We start from the raw sequence: 21922 nt of genomic DNA, 5'->3' as shown, positions 1-21922 counted from the left end.
ACTCTTTGTTTGCTGAATACCCTGACCCTCTGCCTGAATAAACGACCACTCTCTGCTTGCTGGATACCCTGACCTTCTGCCTATTAAAGGATCACCCTAGACCTGTTGGATTTCCTGCTCTCTGCCTGTGCCTCCAACCATACTTCCCACGGGGCTGCTACCCCCTTGACCCCCTCAGTTATAAGGACTTCCTAATCATCAGTCAGTCTGATTTCTCTTAACCTTTGCCCTTTGCACCTCCAGGCACTCCTTCAGAGGACTTCCCGCCATCCAGGCCATCCTGAGTCTTCCTACAGTTTACCGGAGACCCGTGCCTCCGCGTGCTTCCGATCCCCTGTCTCACTCCCGGGGGTTCGGGTGCGCGTGGTCGTAAGGGCAAGCCGCTCTCGGCATCTCGGCCTCGGTGAGTATTGACGTGACAACTAATTTGTAAATACTACAGCTGCCTGCGATACTAACAGAATCAGAAGAATACAACCAATTTTCTTCAGGTAGTCTTAGGTGCACACTGTGCAGAGGACGCACTACACTAACTTGTAAATACTGCAGCTGCCTGCGGCACTGTACTAATAGGATCAGAAGAACACCACTAATTTTCTTCAGGTTGCTTTAAGTGCACACTGTGCAGAGGACGCACTACACTAACATGTAAATACTGCAGCTGCCTGCGGTACTGTACTAATAGGATCAGAAGAACAGCACTAATTTTCTTCAGGTAGCTTTAGGTGCACACTGTGCAGAGGACGCACTACACTAACTTGTAAATACTGCAGCTGCCTGCGGTACTGTACTAATAGGATCAGAAGAACACCACTAATTTTCTACAGGTAGCTTTAGGTGCACACTGTGCTGAGGTCGCACTACACTAACTTGTAAATACTGCAGTTGCCTGCGGTACTGTACTAATAGGATCAGAAGAACACCACTAATTTCATTCAGGTAGCTTTAGGTGCACACTGTGCAGAGGACGCACTACACTAACTTGTAAATAGTGCAGCTGCCAGGGGTACTGTACTAATAGGATCAGAAGAACACCACTAATTTTCTTCAGGTAGCTTTAGGTGCACACTGTGCAGAGGATGCTCTACACTAACTTGTAAATAATACAGCTGCCTGCGGTACTGTACTAATAGGATCAGAAGAACACCACAAATTTTCTTCAGGTAGCTTTAGGTGCACACTGTGCAGAGGATGCACTACACTAACTTGTAAATAATACAGCTGCCTGCGGTACTGTACTAATAGGATCAGAAGAACACCACTAATTTTCTTCAGGTAGCTTTAGGTGCACACTGTGCAGAGGACGCACTACACTAATTTGTAAATACTGCAGCTGCCTGCGGTACTGTACTAATAGGATCAGAGGAACACCACTAATTTTCTTCGGGTAGCTTTAGGTGCACACTGTGCAGAGGACGCACTACACTAACTTGTAAATACTGCAGCTGCTTCCGGTACTTTACTAATAGGATCAGAAGAACACCACTAATTTTCTTCAGGTAGCTTTAGGTGCACACTCTGCAGAGGATGCACTACACTAACTTGTAAATACTACAGCTGCCTGCGGTACTGTACTAATAGGATCAGAAGAACACCACTAATTTTGTTCAGGTAGCTTTAAGTGCACACTGTTTAGAGGATGCACTACACTAATTTGTAAATACTGCAACTGCCTGTGGTACTGTACTAATAGGATCAGAAGAACACCACTAATTTTCTTCAGGTAGCTTTAGGTGCACACTGTGCAGAGGATGCACTACACTAACTTGTAAATACTGCAGATGCCTGCGGTACTGTACTAATAGGATCCGAAGAACACCATTAATTTTCTTCAGGTAGCTTTAGGTGCACACTGTGCAGAGGACGCACTACACTTATTTGTAAATACTACAGCTGCCTGCGATACTAATGAGATCAGAAGAAAACAACCAATTTTCTTCAGGTAGCTTCAGGTGCACACTGTGCAGAGGACGCACTACACTAACTTGTAAATACTGCAGCTGCCTGTGGCAGTGTACCAATAGGATCTGAAGAACACCACTAATTTTCTTCAGGTAGCTTTAGGTGCACACTGTGCAGAGGACGCACTACACTAACTTGTAAATACTACAGCTGCCTGCGGTACTTTACTAATAGGATCAGAAGAACACCACTAATTTTCTTCAGGTAGCTTTAGGTGCACACTGTGCAGAGGATGCACTACACTAACTTGTAAATACTACAGCTACCTGCGGTAGTGTACTAATAGGATCAGAAGAACACCACTAATTTTTTTCAGGTAGCTTTAGGTGCACACTGTGCAGCGGACGCACTACACTAATTTGTAAATACTGCAGCTGCCTGCGGTACTGTACTAATAGTATCAGAGGAACACCACTAATTTTCTTCAGGTAGCTTTAGGTGCACACTGTGCAGAGGACGCACTACACTAACTTGTAAATACTACAGCTGCCTGTGGTACTTTACTAATAGGATCAGAAGAACACCACTAATTTTCTTCAGGTAGCTTTAGGTGCACACTGTTCAGAGGACGCACTACACTAACTTGTAAATACTACAGCTGCCTGCGGTACTGTACTAATAGGATTAGAGGAACACCACTAATTTTCTTCAGGTAGCTTTAGGAGCACACTGCAGAGGAAGCACTACACTGACTTGTAAATAGTACTGCAGCTGCCTGCGGTACTGTACTAATAGGATCAGAAGAACACCACTAATTTTCTTCAGGTAGCTTTAGGTGCACACTGTGCAAAGGACGCACTACACTAACTGTAAATTCTGTAGCTAATATGTCTAATAGGATCAGAAGAACACCAGCAATTTTCTTCAGGTAGCTGTAAATACTGTAGAAACACCTGCCTGCCTGTCAGTAGTAGGAAGAAAATAACAGGAACGGATCTAGCTAACTGAATACAGTGTATGTATATATATATATATATATATATATATATACAACACCTAGGATGTATATATTTACAGAATACACTGTAAGTGAAGCTAACTGACTCGCCTGCCCACTCTATCTAACTTAAATCAAATGACACTGTCTCTCTGTCTATCTCTCTCTCTCAATGCCGAAACACACTACACAGGACCGCCGTGCAGGTGGCCTTATATAGTGTGGGGCGTGTACTAAACCCCCTTAGCTACATTAGATTTGTAGTCTAATGCCATTTTTTAGACTGTCAGCTCTTCTGGTCAGTGCCAAAACAAGGCCATCTAGAGCCCAGGGTGAACATGCCAAACTGCACCCCTCCCCCCCCCACACACACCGGAAAGATATATGAGCATTACATGCCACCAAAGATCCCCCCACAAAACACTGAGCACTTATCTGCATGCTTACCCCTAAGTATTAATCTGCCCCCTGCAGAAATCCCCCTTCTCAGCACAAATCTTAGCCCCCCATCCCCCGAATCCCGCCAGCTCAAAATTTCCCCTCCTTGCACACATCTCCCCCCCCCACTTCAAATCTCCTCTTCCCAACACAAATATCTCCCCCTCCTATTACAAATCTTCTTCCCCTGCCTATATTAACCCTCCAAAATCACAAAATAGCAACCCCCTGCCCTCCTTTACAAAACTTACCCCTTTCTTTCCCCCAAATTCCTCCTTCCAACACAAATCTTCTCCATCCCAATCTTCTTGTGGCACACCCCCCCCAACATATTACCTCAGTGCCCAGGGCAGCCACCCCTCCTGCTCACCCCTTGCCCCGGCCCTGCTTCTTGTACAGAGACTGTAAATAAACACCAATTCTTCTTCAAGCAGTTTGCAGAAGTTCTGCTGATAATTTTAATTTAAGGTTTCACATTTCAACAAGCAGATTTCTATACATTTGTATTTATGTCCCTTTAATGTATATTGCCCTTAATGGCTCACAGATCCCACAATCGCTATCCACGTGATGTGGATGAATATTCCAAATACACAGGAGGTGACGTTCCAGCGAAAAGCTCTTGCTGAATAAAAAGCAGCTAGACGGTATTCTCCTAGGGTTGTATATTCCTGAGTCTGAAAGAAAATGTGAACATACGTTACAATGTAACAATTTCTATTATACATACAAAAGACACTATGCTAGAATATATTACAATAAAAATTTGCCTACAACAGAAATGATACAATATCCATTTACATTATAAATACCATAGATCAGTGGTCTCCAAACTGCAGCTCTTTGCTTGACTTTATCCAGCCCTTGGTGCAGTGTTCCCCCCTGATACAAGACACTATTCCCCCCACTGATACAAGACACTATTCCCCCCACTGACACCAATGATGGGGTACTATTCCTCCCACTACCAATGATGGGTTATTATTCCTCCCACTACCAATGATGGGGTACTACTCCTCCCACTACCAATGATGGGGTACTATTCCTCCCACTGACTCCAATGATGGGGTACTATTCCACCCACTACCAATGATGGGGTACTATTCCTCCCATTACCAATGATGGGGCACTACTCCCACTACCAATGATGGGGTACTATTCCTCCCACTGACACCAATGATGGGGTACTATTCCTCCCACTACCAATGATGGGGTACTGTTAAGTCCACTACCAATTATGGGGTACTATTCCGCCCACTACTAATGATGGGGTACTATTCCACCCACTACCTATGATGGGGTACTATTCCTCCCATTACCAATGAAGGGGTACTACTCCTCCCACTACCAATGATGGGATGCTATTCCTCCCACTGACACCAAGGATGGGGCACTATTCCTCCCACTGACACCAATGATGGGGTACTATTCCTCCCACTACCAATGATGGGGTACTATTCCGCCCACTACCTATGATGGGGTACTATTCCTCCCACTACCAATGATGGTGTACTATTCCTCCCATTGACACCAAGGATGGGGTACAACAGTGTTCCTCCCACTGACATCAACAATGGGGTACTACTTCTCCCACTGACATCAACGATTGGACATTATTCCTCCCACTGACACCAACAATGGGGTACTATTCCTCCCACTAACAAAAACCATGGGATACTACAGTATTCCTCCCACTGACACCAAGAATGGGGTGCTATTCCTCCCACTGATACCAATGATGGGGTACTACAGTATTCCTCCCACTGACATCAACAATGGGTTACTACTTCTCCCACTGACATCAACAATGGGATGTTATTTCCCTCACTGACCTGACACCAATGTCCGCACTCCCCCCCCCCCCCCCACCAAAGTCTGAAGGACGGTAAACTGGCCCTTTGTTTAGAAAGTTTGAAGACCCCTGCAATAGACAATATGTTAGAACTCTGTATGAGTGAGAAATGAGTTTTTATTTCTCTGAAAATCTGGAGATTTCTGTGAAATTTCTTATTTTTGGCAAAATAAATTGGAATCAATTGGAAAGGTAAAATTAAGCAGTTTTAAAGCCCTGAGTCCCACAATGCAGTTTTGACCCTACCCCCCCCCCCCCCCCCCCCCCCCCCGCGATCTTCACACGATTCTGTGTGTTGCATAGAGCAGCCCATTAACGTGAATGGGTTGCCCTATGCACATTTTGTTGCCCGAAAGGAAGCGCCTACTTTTTAAAGGCACAGTTTCCTACTATTGCCGCGAGATCCTGCAACAATCACGGCAGATTCCCATGGCCTTTGGGGAACCATTGAAGGATACTGGCACCCAAATGCGTGCTGAGAGTTGTGCTGCAAGCGGTGGCCATTTACCATAGAGCTGACAGAGGACCAGATGGTCACCGGCCATCTCTATGACCTTCGGAGGCCAGGAGCGACCTTATGACGTCACCAATTTTCAATTGGTATGGAATGGAATAGAAAGAAATTCAAATTTTGAATAGAATAAATTAAATTCCACAATGGAATTCAAATTCGAATCCTTAGAATTTTCTGAATTCAATCAAATTGAGTTCAATTCGACCGAATTCGGAAAACTTCTTATCGATTTGAATTTGAATAAATAAAATGAATTCCAAAAACAAATAACAAATTGTAACTAAACTAATTTATATAAATAACAAATTGAAGCGAAACAAATGTTTTCGTTCTGCACATGTCTATGGCAAACAGCTCAGTGTCATCTATGTCCTCTGTCATTGAACGTTACTCTACTGGAGATTAGGTTGGCCAAAAATGTTCTGCAAGATCTGAAAAACTGAGCAGGAAATGAGGAAATGTTACATTTTTGTGTCTTCTGTGTACCGATTCTTATCATTTACACTCTAGGTTTTACCTTGGCAGAGTATATGATAGCCACAATTCCAAAAAGAGGGGAAAAGAACAACAGATTTATTATGGACCAAGTCAGGTAGGTCCTGTAGACTCTCTGAGGTAATGCCACCACCATGTTGTTGTTGTTGTTATTGTTGTTGTTGTTGTTGTTATTGTTATTGTTATTGTTATTGTTGTTCAGAACAATTATCGATGGTCCAGCTGCAGGTGCAGGTGGGGAACCATAAGAAAAGCTTGGTGGTGGATTGGGAGGGTATCCTTGACCCGTATTTGGATAGTAGATTGGTTGGCCAGGAACACTTGGAGGGTAGACTGGAGGAGCTGAAGGACCAGGATATGGTGGGGGAAAGCCCGCTGACGGTGGATAAGCTGGTGGGAATGCCTCTGCTTTGACTTCCATGCCTGGGTGCTTTTTTGTTCTCCTACGCTGCGATCTGTCTCACCACCTTCAGCCAAAGTCTTCTACCCTTCTGTGGACTGAACTTCCTTTGCTCCAGCTTTATGGGCTCTCTCTGATTTGTTCTGATCTTCAGTGAACAATGAGATTCTTTTATAGTGGTGTGTGTTATGCAGATTGACATGTCAATGCTCCCCCCTCCCCCCCTTGAAGTTTCATTTTTCACTTTTCTTCCTTTACACAAAAAGCCCAAGGTATAATACTTCTGATACACTGTAGCACGCAAGCTGTGTTTCATAGTAACAAGTTACTAAACAAACAGAATAATAAATAAATCAAATCTGCGCCGTGTGAAATCAAATAATATGCTGCAGCTTTTACATGAATGTAGTATAACGACCCAAAACACCATAAAAAAAGCAAAATGTATTGCACCACTATGTAATAATGTGCAAATTACAATACATCCAGAAAGTATCACAGCGCCTCACTTTTTCCACATTTTGTTATGTTACAGACTTTTCCAAAATGGATTAAATTCATTATTTTCCTCAAAATTCTACAAACATTACCCCATATTGATAACGTGAAAGAAGTTTGTTTGACATCTTTGCAAAAAAATCCCATGTATATAAGTATTCACAGCCATCGTCATGACACTTAGAATTAAGCTCAGGTACATCCTGTTTCCACTGATCATCCTTGAGATGTTTCTACAACTTGATTGGAGCCCACCTGTGGTACATTCAGTTGATTGGACATGATTTGGAAAGGCACACACCTGTCTTTATAAGGTCCCACAGTTAACAGTGCATGTCAGAGCACAAACCAAGCTATGAAGTCCAAGGAATTGTCTGAAGATCTCAGAGACAGGATTGAATCATGGAGGCAAACATCTGGGGAAGGGTACAGAAAAATTTCTGCAGCATTGAAGGTCCCAATGATCACAGTGGCCTCCATCATCTGTAAATGGAAGAAGTTTGAAACCACTAGTACTCTTCCTAGAGCGTGCTGCCTGGCCAAACTGAGCGATCGGGGGAGAAGGGCCTTTGTCAGGGAGGTGACCAAGAAGCCGATGGTCACTCTGACAGAGCATAAGCATTTCTCTGTGGAGAGAGGAGAACCTTCCAGAAGAACAACCATCTCTGTAGCACTCCACTAATCAGGCCTGTGCGGTAGAGTGGCCAGACGGAAGTCACTTCTCAGTAAAAGGCACATGACAGCCCGATTGGAGTTTTTCAAAAGACACCTAAAGGACTCTCAGACCATGAGAAACAAAATTCTCTGGTCTGATGAAACAAAGATTGGCCTGAATGGCAAGCATCATGTTGGGAGGAAACCAGACACCACTCATTACCTGGGCAATACCATCCCTATAGTGAAGCATGGAGGTGGCAGCATCATGCTGTGGGGATGTTTTTCAGTGGCAGGAACTGGGAGACTAGGCAGGAGTGAGGGAAAGATGAATACAGCAATTTGCAGAGACATATTTGATAAAAACCTGCTCCAGAGCACTCTGGATCTCAGACTGGGGCAAAAGTTCATCTTCCAACAGGACAACAACCCTAAGCACACAGCCAAGATAACAAAGGAGTGACTACAGGACAACTCTGTAAATGTTCTTGAGTGGTCCAACCAGAGCCCAGACATGAACCCAACTGAACATCTCTGGAGAGATCTGAAAATGGCTGTGCACCGACGCTCCCCATCCAACCTGATGAAGCTTAAGAGGTCCTGCAAAAAAGAATGGAAGAAACTGCCCAACAATATGTGTGCCAAGCTTATAGCATCATACTCAAAAAGACTTGAGGCTGTAATTGGTGCCAAAGGTGCTTCACTAAAGTATTGAGCAAAGGCTGTGATACTTATGAACATGGGGTTTTTTTTGTTTTTATTTTATGGGGCGTACACACGGTTGGACTTTTCGGCAACAAAAGTCTGACGGACGCCGACGGACCAAATCCGGCGGACAATCCGATCGTGTGTGGGCTTCCCCGGACTTTCAGTGGACTTTTCCAGTCGCAAATCTGACGGACTTTAGATTTGGAACATGCTTCAAATCTTTACGTCGTAACTCCGCCGGAACCAGTAATACGCTCGTCTGTATGCTAGTCCGACAGACAAAAACTGACGCTAGGGCAGCTATTGGCTACTGGCTATCAACTTCCTTATTTTGGTCCAGTGTACGTCATCACGTACGAATCCGTCGGTCTTTGGTGTGATTGTGTGTAGGCAAGTCCGGTCGTTAGAAAGTCCGCCAAAAGTCCATCGAAAGTCTGTCGAAAGTCTGTCAGACAGGCTGTCGGACTTTTGTAGCTGAAAAGTCAGACCATGTGTACGCCCCATGTTTTTATTGTTTCACATTTTATGAAAAGGATATGACAAAAAGGTTACAAGAAGTCAGAATCAATGGCTACTGCCCAAAGCATGACATACAGTATCTCACAAAAGTGAGTACACTCCTCACATTTTTGTAAATATTTTATTCTATCTTTTCATGTGACAACACTGAAGAAATGACACTTTGCTACAATGTAAAGTAGTGAGTGTACAGCTTGTATAACAGTGTAAATTTGCTGTCCCCTCAAAATAACTCAACACACAGCTATTAATGTCTAAACCACTGGCAACAAAAGTACACAAAAGTAAATCACACAAGTGAAAATGTCCAAATTGGGCCCAATTAGCCATTTTCCCTCCCCGGTGTCATGTGACTCATTAGTGTTACAAGGTCTCAGGTGAGAATGGGGAGCAGGTGTGTTAAATTTGGTGTTATCGCTTTCACTCTCTCATACTCTTTCATACTGGTCCCTGGAAATTCAAAATGGCACCTCATGGCAAAGAACTCTGAGGATCTGAAAAAAATAATTATTGTTCTAAATAAAGATGGCCTAGGCTATAAGAAGATTGACAAGACCCTGAAACTGAGCTGCAGCATGGTGGCCAAGACCATACAGCGGTTTAACAGGACAAGCTCCACTCAGAACAGGCCTCGCCATGGTCTACCAGAGAAGTTGAGGTCACGTGCTCAGCGTCATATCCAGAGGTTGTCTTTGGGAAATAGACGTATGAGTGCTGCCAGCATTGCTGCAGAGGTTGTAGGGGTGGGGGGTCAGCCTGTCAGTGCTCAGACCATATGCCGCACACTGCATCAAATTGGTCTGCATGGCTTTCATCCCAGAAGGAAGCCGCTTCTAAAGATGATGCACAAGAAAGCCCGCAAACAATTTATAGAAGACAAGCAGACTAAGGACATGGATTACTGGAACCATGTCCTGTGGTCTGATGAGACCAAGATAAACTTATTTGGTTCAGATGGTGTGAAGCGTGTGTGGTGGTAACCAGGTGAGGAGTACAAAGACAAGTGTGTCTTGCCTACAGTCAAGCATGGTGGTGGGAGTGTCATGGTCTGGGGCTGCATGAGTGCTGCCGGCACTGGGGAGCTACAGATCATTGAGGGAACTATGAATGCCAACATGTACTGTGACATACTGAAGCACAGCATGATCCCCTCCCTTCGGAGACTGGGACGCAGGGCAGTATTCCAACATAACAACGACACCAAATACACCTCCAAGATGACCACTGCCTTGCTAAATAAGCTTAAGGTAAAGGTGATGGACTGGCCAAGCATGTCTCCAGACCTAAACCCTATTGAGCATCTGTGGGGAATCCTCAAACGTAGGGTGGAAGAGAGCAAGGTCTCTAACATCCACCAGCTCTGTGATGTCGTCATGGAGGAGTGGAAGAGGACCCCAGTGGCAATCTGTGAAGCTCTGGTGAACTCCATGCCCAAGAGGGTTAAGGCAGTGCTGGAAAATAATGCTGGCCACACAAAATAGTGACAATTTGGGCCCAATTTGGACATTTTTACTTAGGGGTGTACTCACTTTTGTTGCCAGTGGTTTAGACATTAATGGCTGTGTGCAGGGCCGGGACAAGGGGTGGGCAGGAGGGGAGGCTGCCCTGGGCACTGCTGTGGTATCATGTGGGATGGAGGGGAACCACAAAGTGATTGGGGGGAGGTGATTTTTTGGGGGAGCGGCAGGGGGTAAGTATGGTTCTAGGAGGAAAAATTAGGGGGGGTGCTAAAAGTGGTGATTTAGGGGGATTTGTGTAGAGAGGGGGGATATGGAGAAGTATACTTGTGCTAGGTGGGATTTAGGGGGCATTTGTGCTGGGAGGGGGAGATTATTTGAAGTGGGGGGAGAAGATATGTACTAGGAGGGAAACAGGATGTGCTAGGATGGGTGAATTTTTTTTTGGGGGGGGGCATTTCAGTAGGGGCAGATTTGTACTGGGAGGAGGGGGGGGGATTTATGCTCAGGGGGTAAGCATGCAGATTAGTTCTCAATGTTTTTGTGGGGTGATTTTTTGCTGACATATAATGCTCATACATTTTGGGGGGGGGACTCAGTTTGACATGTTCGCCCTGGGCTCTGCATGACCTTGTCCCAGCACTGCCTGTGTGTTGAGTTATTTTGAGGGGACAGCAAATTTACACTGTTATACAATCTGTACACTCACTACTTTACATTGTAGCAAAGTGTCATTTCTTCAGTGTTGTCACATGAAAAGATAAAATATTTACAAAAATGTGAGGGGTGTATATAGATCAAGAAAAAAAAAAAGTCCAAACAGAGTTATGTCACAGAACGAACCAGGCTTAGTATAAACATCGCTCATTTTTAATTTTTAATAAATTTGTAGATTTCAAACAAACTTCTTTCATATTGTCATTATGGAGGATTGTTTTTAGAAATTTGAGGGAAAAATAATAAACTTAATCCATCTTGGAATAAGGCTGGAACATAACAAAACATGGAAAAAGTGAAGCGCTTTGAATACTTTCTGGATGCATTGTACATAAGTCCATGAAAAAAAGTAACAATGTCCCAACAAACAGTGTTCACAATGAATCAGAATGTAGAAACAGAAGAAAACATCCACCAGTGTGAATTCACTCTTCTAAAGTGCTCAAGAAACCAGCCACCATCCAGAGGCATAACTAGAACCTTCAAGGCCCTAGTGCAAGAAACTTTGAAAGCCCCCCTCCCTCCCCTTCCGAGCCATTGGCTTGTAGTTCTGGGAGGGCGTCCATGGATATCCATGGATATCATCCCAGAAACCTTCCTCCTGCGTGGGCACGCATACAGCAAGCTCTGTGTCTACTGTGTCCTTTGGACACAGTTGATCACAGATCACAGCAAAGGGGCACTTTACCGTGGGATCAGTAGACATGTGCACACTGAAATATTTCGTTTCGGAATTTCGTTTTCGTCCGAAAAATAAATTTATTTAGTTACTCTCAAAATTCGTTTTTATTTATTTCGTTTTTCGTTAAAAATTACATTCGTCCGAAAATCTAAATTGAGGTTGAATCTGTCATTGAAGGCTTATGGTGTCTGTCGAATGTTCAAAGAAGTTTTGACGGAGCAGCTAAACTGTACAACGCCGTTTACCTGCTCCATCGAATCTTCTTAGAACTTTCAGACACCATAAGCCAAAGTACGTGTGTACTTAGTTCTAGCTATTTTACTGCTCCTCCTCTTTGGTTACAATCAGCCAATAACATTCATCATCATCATTATTTTTATTTATCTTTTATCCCCTACGTCGAATCTTTTCTCCCCTATGTCGAACTTTTCTCCCTACGTCGAATCTCTATGTCGAATCTTTTCTCTCTATGTAGAATAATCTTGGACTAATAGAGTTAAGGTTAGGCACATTCGACCACAGGTTTGATGGACACAGATTGTTATTGTCATCATCATGTCGAATCTCCTATCTATATCGAACTGTTGTAGCAACAAAAAGAAAATAAAGCATTTGTTTATGTCGGATCTTTCATTTTTTCGGATTCTGCACTTTCGTTATCGTTTGTTAAAACGATAACTAAAATACCTGAAATTTGGACGAAAACGAATGCACATGTCTAGTGATCAGCTGATCACATGAAAACAGTGCCGGTTATCAGCAGTCCTTTCCTCCCACGTTGGGTCTGTGTGAGGAAAGGAGAGCTGATAACTGGTAAGACTGTCAGTACATTGTTTACACTGATTATCAGTGCTGCCCCATCAGTGCTGCCTATCAATGCCCATCAGTGCCACATATCAGTGCTGCCTATCAGTGCTCATCAGTGCAGCCTATCAGTGGCACCTTTAAGTGTAAATCTATGCCGCCTATCAGTGTCCATGAGTGCTGCCTATCAGAGCCACCTATTAGTGCTCATCAATGCTGCCCATCAGAGCCCATCAGTGCAGCCTATCAGTGCCATCTATAAGTGCTCATCAGTGCTGCCTATCAGTGCTGCCCATCAGTTCCACCTATCAGTGCTGTCTATCAATGCCTTCTCATTAGTGCCTCCTCAGTAGGACTCTGAGCTGCAGGGCTACTGATAAGGCAGTACAACTGGCCCTGTTGTACTGGGCCCAGGCCTCATCAGCTTAACGGGGGGGGGGGCAGCTTTATTGTTATTTTCTGCCTAAATTAATAAATTGATTTTACTGGACCGCTTAACCGCTTTAGCCCCTTAAGAATTTACCCCCTTCCTGACCAGAGCACTTTTTACGATTCGGCACTGCGTTGCTTTAACTGACCATTGCGCGGTCGTGTGACGTGGCTCCCAAACAAAATTGACGTCCTTTTTTTCCCACAAATAGAGCTTTCTTTTGGTGGTATTTAATTACCTCTACGATTTTTATTCTTTGCGCTATAAACAAAATTAGAGCGACAATTTTGAAAAAAACGCATTATTTTTTACATTTTGCTATAATAAATATCCCCCAAAATATATAAAAAAAACTTTTTTTTTCCACAGTTTAGGCCGATACGTATTCTTCTACATATTTTTGGTAAAAAAAAATCGCATCCCTGTTCTGTTCTGTGAGTCATTTCCTCTAGGTCAGTCCCTTCCCCCTACAGTTAGAACACACAGTCAGGGAACACAGTTAACCCCTTGGTCGCCCCCTAGTGTTAACCCCTTCCCTGCCAGTGACATTTTTACACTAATCAGTGCATTTTTATAGCACCGATCGCTGTATAAATGCCAATGGTCCCAAAAATGTGTCAAAAGTGTCCGATGTGTCCGCCATAATGTCGCAGTCCCGATAAAAATCGCAGATCGCCGCCATTACTAGTAAAAAAATAATAAAAATGCTGTAAATCTATCCCCTATTTTGTAGACGCTATAACTTTTGCGCAAATCAATCAATATACCCTTATTGCAATTTTTTACCAAAAATATGTAGAAGAATACATATCAGCCTAAACTGAGAACATTTTTTTTTTTTAAAATGGGGATATTTATTATAGCAAAAAGTACAAAATATTGTGTTTTTTTTTCAAAATTGGTACACTTTCATTGTTTATAGCGCAAAAAATAAAAACCGCAGAGGCGATTAAATACCACTAAAAGAAAACTCTATTTGTGGGGAAAAAAAGGATGTCAATTTTGTTTGGGTGCAGCTTCGCATGACTGCGCAATTCTCAGTTAAAGCGACGCAGTGCGGAATTGCAAAAAATTGCCCGGTCATTGAGCAGCCAAATCTTCTGGGGCTGAAGTGGTTAAAAAAAAAAAAGATGCTGTGAACATTTTTTTGATTAAATAAAATAAATAATAAATACAAAATGTAAACACCCATATTCCCCCGTGCTTACACGCAAATGCAAGCGCACAGTTTGGTCCGGCACGCACCACACATGTGAGGTGTCGCTATGAATGTCAGAGCTAAGGGCGATCATTTTAATGCTAGAGCTACTGTGTAACTCTAAACTGGTAACCTGTAAAGGTTTCTAAAGCGTCACCTATGGAGATTTCTAGGTACCCTAGTTTGGGGTCGTTCAATTTTAAAGCGCGACACGTTTGGTATTTATTTACTCAGGGTGTAACATCATATTTTATATTTTACCAGACATTGACAACTGGGAATGAAATTTTGTTTTTTGTGCAATTAAAATTCATTTAAAAAAAATTGCTTTTGAAAAACCGCTGCGCAAATATCGCATGACATAAAAATAGGCAACACCCACTATTTTATTTTCTAGGGCCCCTGCTCAAAAAAATATGTCAGGCTTGGATACATTTTCTACTTAAAAAAAATTATGTTTTTTTTTAACTTGCAGGATAGGAATGTCAGAATTGGCCAGCTGTGTAAGTAAGTAGCATTTTGATCTTTGAGGATTTACAGTATAAATAAAAAGATATGAAAAGCAACAGTTTCTTTTTATATCCATTTTTTTCCACAAATATATTTATTGGTATTTAACATATAGGACAAAAAACAAATACACACAATGAGTGTCAAATAGTTACCATTGATACAATTTGCACACACATGAAAACAGAAGAATGAAAGAGGGAAGCAAAAGAATCTCAGGGGGAATGAAACAAAAACAATCAGGAAAAAGACCCCGAATGGCTAAATAGTAACCTAGATGTAAAGTGTACATGTTCTCAAAAAAATGAAAAATAAAGAAGGGCACACTAAAAAGGGTACGTTGTAAGAAAGTATGAACATATAGAGCAACAGTGCAGATATATTGTAAAGTAGGTTAAAAAACAATACTCTCATAAGCAGTGATAAAGGGGTTAGGAAGTGGAAGTTTCATTATTTATTTGTTAAAAAATATATACATATATTTATACAACATAAAATGGGTCTTCATTTTTTTTTAATGCATACCTAGACTGCCATGAATTACTAAACTTACACTGCTATCAATATGACTGTTGTCAGTGAAGAGTGGCACTGGCACTGGCGCTGCCACAGACTGATGAATGACCACCGCTATCCAAGCAATATGCAGTATTATGCCCAAGACGAAGGCCGTCAAGTTGAAGATGAGCGCTTTTCTGGAACTACTCGCTGCTGAGACAAAGTCCCCACTTTTGACAGAATCCCGAGTCTAGAGGAAGGAATTATACAACATATCTCTTATTATTTCTGTAAGCATTACGATTCGTGTCCAAGACAGGCAGACTTATTTTACAAAAGATCGGGCTTCATTCCTAAGAACACTTGTGAACACCGCTCCAGGCTAGTCTCTCCCCCCCCCCCCTTTACAACCAATCAATGAAAAAAATGATACCGGACTGCGTGCACCAGCATATATAAGGCTATATTGTACTCAATTCAAGATTCCAGCAAGATTCACTGTAGAGATCTATCCCTGCTATTTCTCATTTTCTTTGCTTTCTGTTGCAAGCAGAAATATAATGCAGAACACAGTAACCAACCAGAATAAAGGGCAAACGCAAGACTGAAAGATACAACATTTAATGATTGGCTGGTTTTAGATGTGGGAATCCATTTCTTTTCTGAGTTTTAAAGTGTGTTATAGGCTCAAATAACAAAAGAATTCAATTCTTGATAATTTAACATTTTTTAAGCAGAAATTTATAAGCTGAAACATCTAGTTGGGGGCTCGTCCGGGATGCAATCCAGGGACCTCTAGTTTGTGATTCATTAGGGTTTCCAAAGCATCTAATTGCTTGGTAAGAATTAGCTGATGGATATTTGAGCTCTCTCACTATGTAGCACTCCTGGTTTCAATAATCACTATAGATCCAGACTAGTCAAGAAGTGCTCTGAGGTAGAAGGAGTCTGACATCCATTGAGCAGTACATCTAAAAATTGGAAGCCCATTGGATGCAATTAACAAAAAAAAGTTGACTGAAAGTGATAGACAGGAATTGTGCTTTTTAAACTGCTACTGTTTCTTGATACATTTAGCTACGTTAGGCAGATTGCATTTATATATTTTTTTTTACAAGAAAAATTAATATTGAAATCACATAAAAATTAATTTTCTCATAAAGTAGCGGTGCTTATACCTACCTTACAGGAGAATACAGTGGCCACAATGCCAAAAATAATGTTACAGAAGACCAGGGTCCATATGGACCAGATAAAATAATCCCTAAAGGCCGGTTGTGCGAGGGCCATTGTGGTCGGTTGAGTTGTCACAACTTCATGTTTAAGCGGGTTGTCACAGGGGTATTCAGATGAGTCCGTGACATAAATGGGCATTTCATAAATTGGAGGTGGATTAGGCAGTAGGGGTGGTGGAATAGAATTGCTGTAATGTTGGGCAGATGGAGCAGATGGAAAGGGTGAATAATTTCCCACTTGGTCTGCCATTTCATTTCCGTAGATCATCTCTTTTTTTTTTTCAATAGGTGGGTGGCCTTGTTCTGCCCCGCAAAGGTATTTTGTCTTTGGAACACAAAGAGTAATTGTTGTTGAATGGAATTAGTACATTGAATGATGGTGTGCGGTAGTGACACACATTTCTCCAGCTGAAAGGGAGCAAAAAGAAAGATTATCCGAGGGAAATTTGCTGGTTAAAATCTTCAGTCTTGGAAATCAAACAAAACAGAGACGGAGTGTGAAAATTTCCCATCACTTCTTGTCACCTTGGCCACCATTCTTGTTACATGGGCAGCAAGTTAGGGGAAATATTTCCAATGGGGGACCAGAAAAACCAAACATGGTCTCTAAGCCTTCCCTGCTTTATCTGAGGCAAAAGGTTTTGGCTAAAGTTCCCGTTGAAAACTGAAATATTTTTTTTTTTGGGCCACTCAATATAATTCTAAATAAATTACTTTGTTTTTGACCTTCAGGTCACAGAACTTAGCATGCTGGCAAAATACTGATTAAAGCAGTTGTAAACATTATTTTTTTTTTTCCTAAAATAAAAAACGTTATACTTACCTGCTCCGTGCAATGATTTTGCAAAGATTGGCCCATTACCTCTTCTGGGATCCCCGTCTCCTCTTCACAAAGCGCTTATCCTCTTCTCCAAGTGTCCTCATATCAAGACCTTGCACTCCCGAGCTGGGCTGTGTGCATCCATAGACACCTGCAGTGCAACTCGGCCCCACCCCCTGCTCCCACCCTCTCAGGATTTAATTGACAGCAGAAGGAGCCAATGGCTCCCCCTGCTGTAAGAGCCTCCTAAAATGAGTAGATCAGGGTTTGATCTACCTCATTGTCACGTTTAGAGTTAGGGTCAAGGTTAGAGTCAAAGATCAGTCCTTCGGGCTCAGCTGATCACAGATTGGGGTAAAGGGCCAATCAAAGCGGCCCTTTACCATATGATCAGAGGTGTCCAATGACAGCTGATCATGGAAGTAAAAACATGCTTTTCTTTCCTCATGCTGACAGTGTTAGAAGATAAAAAGAGAGCTGCTAAAGGGACTTTGGCACTGATAATCAGGGCACCGATTATTAGTGTCCTCATTATCAGTGCAGTCCCAACAGTGCCCACCAGTGCTGAAAATCAGTGCCCACCAGTGCCTCTTCATCAGTGTTACCTATCAGTGCTGCCTATCAGTGCCACCTATCAGTGCCACCTACCAGTGCCCATCAGTGCTACCTATCAGTGCCACCTATCAGTGCCCATCAGTGCCACCTATCAGTGCCACCTACCAGTGCCCATCAGTGCCACCTATCAGTGCCACTTACCAGTGCCCATCAGTGCCACCTATCAGTGCCATCTACCAGTGCCCATCAGTGCTACCTATCAGTGCCACCTATCAGTGCCCATCAGTGCTACCTATTGGTGCCACCTACCAGTGTCCATCAGTGCTACCTATTAGTGCCACCTATCAGAGCCCATCAGTGTCGCCTATCACTGTCCCTCAGTTTCACCTATCAGTGTCGCCTATCAGTGCCCATCAGTGCCGTCTATCAATGCTCATCAGTGCCGCTTCAGTGCCTATCAGTGCAGCCTCATCAGCGCTCATCAGTGAAGGAGAAAAATTACCTGTCTTCAAAATTTTATAACTAACTATTAAAAATGTTTGTTTTTTGTTTTTTTTTCAATATTTTTGGTCTTTTTTTGTTTGTTTAGTAAAAAATAAAAAACCCAGCAGTGATTAACCACTTAAAGCGGTTGTATACCCGCTGAATTTTTTTTTTTTTTTTTACCCCTGTAAAGCAAAAGGCCTAATGAGCTAGTATGCACCGCATACTAGCTCATTATGAAATACTTACCTTAGAACGAGGCATCGGTATCTCACCTGGTCCACGCCGAGGTAGCTGACATGTTGCCTCGGCGTGTCTTCCGGGTATCGCTGTTTCAGCGCTGTGAGTGGCTGGAGCCGCGATGTCATCACTCCCGCACATGCACACGGGAGATTGCTTTCTCGGCAAGGTCCGGCAGTTGCCGGGCCTTCAGCCGAGAATCCCCTGTGCGCATGCGCCACTGCAGTCAGCGGCTCATAGCAAGGGGAATATCTCCTAAACTGTACAGCTTTAGGAGATATTTTTTTTTACCTACAGGTAAGCCTTATTATACTCTTACCTGTAGGTAAAAGTTAAAAAAAGACTATACAACCGCTTTAAGGACCGGGCCTATTTCTCAAACTTGTTGTTTACAAGTTAAAATCAGTTTTTGGTTTTTTTTTGCTAGAAAATCACTTAGAACCCCCAAACATTATATATATATTTTTTCTAACTCCCTAGAGAATAAAATGGCAGTCATTGCAACACTCTACGTCACACAGTATTTGCGCAGCAGTCTTACAAACGCACTTTTTTTTTGGAAAAAATACACATTTTTGAATAAAAAAAATAGGACAACAGTAAAGTTAGCCCAAGTTTTTTTAATATTGTGAAAGATGATGTTACGCCGAGTAAATTGATATCCAACATGTCATGCTTCAAAATTGCACCCGCTCGTGGAATGTCGACAAACTTTTACCCTTAAAAATCTCCATAGGTTCTACAGGTTGCATGTTTTGAGTTACAGAGGAGGTCCAGGGCTAGAATTATTGCTCTCGCTCTAACGATCGTGGTGAAACCTCACATGTGTGGTTTGAGCACCCTTTTCATATGCTGGCGATACTCACGTGTGTGTTCGCTTCTGCACGTGAGCTCGGCGGGACGGGGCACGTTAAAAATTTTTAGTTTTTTTCTTATTTATTTTACCCATTGTTTAGAAAAAAAAAGTGTCACTTTCATTCCTATTACAAGGAATGTAAACACCCCTTGTAATAGAAAAAAAAAAAGCATGACAGGACCACTTAAATATGAGCTCTGGGGTCAAAAAGACCTCACATCTCATATTTACACTAAAATGCAATAAATAAATAAATAAATAAAAATGACGTTTGAAAAAAAAACTGTCTCTTTAAGAGCTATGGGCAGAAGTGACATTTTGATGTCGCTTCCGCCCAGCAATGGTATGGAGCCGGATGGGGGCCATCTTCCCCCCCATACCTAACAGGGAAGATGATCCGATCGCCTCCGCCGCTGCCGGCAGCTCCGGTAAGCGGCAGAGGGCACTGGAGCGCGGCGGGAGGGGGGGCCCTCTCCCACCACCGATAAAAGTGTTGTCGCAGCGAATCCGCCACAGAGACCACTTTTATCTGAAAGCGGACCCCCCGCTGAAGAAGAAGATTCCGGGGTTATGGTAGCTAGCTGCTGCCATAACAACGAGATCCCTCTTCAAAGTACCGACGTATAACGACGGCGGGCGGTCCGTAAATGGTTTTTAGATGTGACCAAAAGAAAGCTCTATTTGTGTGAAAAAAAATGATAAAAATGTCATATAGGTACAGACAGTCATTGGTGGCCGGTGCTCAATATTTTGAGGGGGGCAGCAAACAAACATGCCCCCCCATCATTCACACTACTGCGACCGCCCGCCTCCCCCCCCCGTTGCAGGAGACAGACGGGAAGACAGCGATCACTGGCCTTACCTTAGGCTGCTCCTCGCTCCAGCTTGTTGTGAGAAATGCCGGACCGTTGCTTCTACTGGCCGAACAGGAAGTGGGTCCTGAAACCCGATTGGTCCTAAGACTCCCAGCCAATCGGGTCTCAGGACCCGCTTCCTGATTGGCCGGGAGGACAAGCAGGAAAGGAAGTAGTGAATATTATTTCGCTAATGTCACACAACTGGGTGGGTTCAGTCAGGGCACAGTGCTCTGCCCCCCCCCCTTTTTTGAAGCCAGTTAGAGCCTCAGGCTCTAATCATGTGCTAAAAAAAACCATTGAAATCCATGCGTCCGGAGCCCTGCATGTAGATTAGGGGCCGGGCGCATGGATTATGGGGGTGGCTAGGGTTGCCACCTGTCTGGGATTAACCCGGACAGTTCGGGTTTTGAATCATGCGTCCAGGTTTCAGACCACCTGAGACCCGGTCACATTATTCAGACCGGACTATGGCTTCCCAGCGGGGTTGCTGGCTGCAGTTTTCTAATCTGAGAGTGTCTGTTACACTCTCTTTCACACTGCGCAAAGCCAGCACTAACAATCCCCCAGCCCCCTTCCCTCCACACACACATATACAGATGGGCATCACCGTTCTTTCTCCCTTCTGCCTAAATTGATGAAGACTTTTTTTTATTTTTTTCATTTTTTTTTTAGTAGTTAGTTTTCAAAATTGTTGGTCTTTGTTTGTTTATATCGCAAAAAATAAAAACCGCAGAGGTGATCAAACACCACCAAAAGAAAGCTCTACTTGTGGGTAAAAAAGGGACATAAATGTCATTTGGATACAGCGTTGTACGAACGCGCAATTTTCAGTTAAAATAACACAGTGCTGTATCCCCCCAAAAAAAAAAAAAAAAGGCCTGGTCATGAAGGGGGGTAGATCTTCCAGAGGTCAAGGGGTTAAGCGTTGACAATAAAAACTGCAAGCTGATTGGCTACCACGCAGAGCTGCACCAGATTATGCACCCTCCAGTTTTAGTAAATCAACCCCAATGTGTTATCAGCGGGACAATAATATTTCCTGTTGATCCCCACACTTACCGGGAAGGACCGGTGCGGAGATTCCAAATACGGAGCTACCTTGCGGCGACGGTAATAAATAGCGTTGGATCGGCTTAAAATTGCTTTGCGATGTCTTTACGATGCTGCCAGGATTCCTGGAAGATCCAACTCCTCGCCTCAAAACTGGCATAAAAAAAACGCAGGATTGAGTTGAATCCATTAACTTCACAAAGCTGAAGCTCCTCTTACACTGAAGAGCTCTAAGAAGGATGCTGCTTGCTTTTATACCGAGTTTTGCATAATCCCAGTGTGACCTAACCCATATTCTATGAAATCTACCAAAATATGACCTAGATTTGAGGATGGAAAATGATACAAGTTGGTTACAAAGAGTTAAAGATCTTGATGGCTGCCCTCTACCTTTGCACCTCCCTATTAACGTCAATAGGTGGGAGCCGCCAATGGCATCCGCTGCCACCAATGTCTATATTTAAAGAAAATAGTCTTGCTAGAAAATTGAAATGATTTCCATAAGTATCACAGAACGAGGAAGAAGATGTTTTCCAAGGGTGTGATGGACTCT

The 21922-nt window shown here is 43.1% G+C and overlaps 1 protein-coding gene across 2 annotated transcripts; it reads right to left on the bottom strand.

Moving 5' to 3' along the window:
• Positions 1-3779: 3779 nt before the first annotated feature.
• LOC141110325 (uncharacterized) lies at positions 3780-21706 on the bottom strand. 2 transcript variants are annotated; one of them, XM_073601625.1, is made up of 4 exons: positions 21379-21706; positions 16456-16916; positions 15329-15523; positions 3780-4014 (listed from the first exon to the last, which is right to left on the bottom strand). In XM_073601625.1, exons 2-4 carry the CDS (start codon positions 16774-16776, stop codon positions 3871-3873), a joined length of 660 nt encoding a protein of 219 aa, XP_073457726.1. In that variant the 5' UTR covers positions 16777-16916; positions 21379-21706; the 3' UTR covers positions 3780-3870. The 2 variants fall into 2 exon arrangements, 1 of the variants encoding a protein (XP_073457726.1); XR_012236267.1 differs by lacking the exon at positions 15329-15523 and having other exon boundaries at positions 3781-4014; positions 21379-21705.
• Between the last annotated feature and the right edge of the window lie 216 nt (positions 21707-21922).

Source organism: Aquarana catesbeiana, linkage group LG10 (assembly GCF_042186555.1).
Source record: "Aquarana catesbeiana isolate 2022-GZ linkage group LG10, ASM4218655v1, whole genome shotgun sequence".
Taxonomy (NCBI): domain Eukaryota; kingdom Metazoa; phylum Chordata; class Amphibia; order Anura; family Ranidae; genus Aquarana; species Aquarana catesbeiana.
Note: the sequence above shows the minus strand (reverse complement) of the source record. Positions and strands in the feature narration are given on the sequence as shown.

Bases quoted from the DNA above. Each gene is read 5' to 3' on its own strand.
- LOC141110325 (XM_073601625.1), bottom strand. From the start codon at position 16,776: ATGATCTACGGAAATGAAATGGCAGACCAAGTGGGAAATTATTCACCC. The intron at 15,524-16,455 runs GTAGGTATAAGC...TCCTTCCTCTAG, and splicing joins CCACTGTATTCTCCTGTAAG to ACTCGGGATTCTGTCAAAAG. The intron at 4,015-15,328 runs GTAAGTTTAGTA...ATTTTCTTTCAG, and splicing joins ACAGTCATATTGATAGCAGT to ACTCAGGAATATACAACCCT.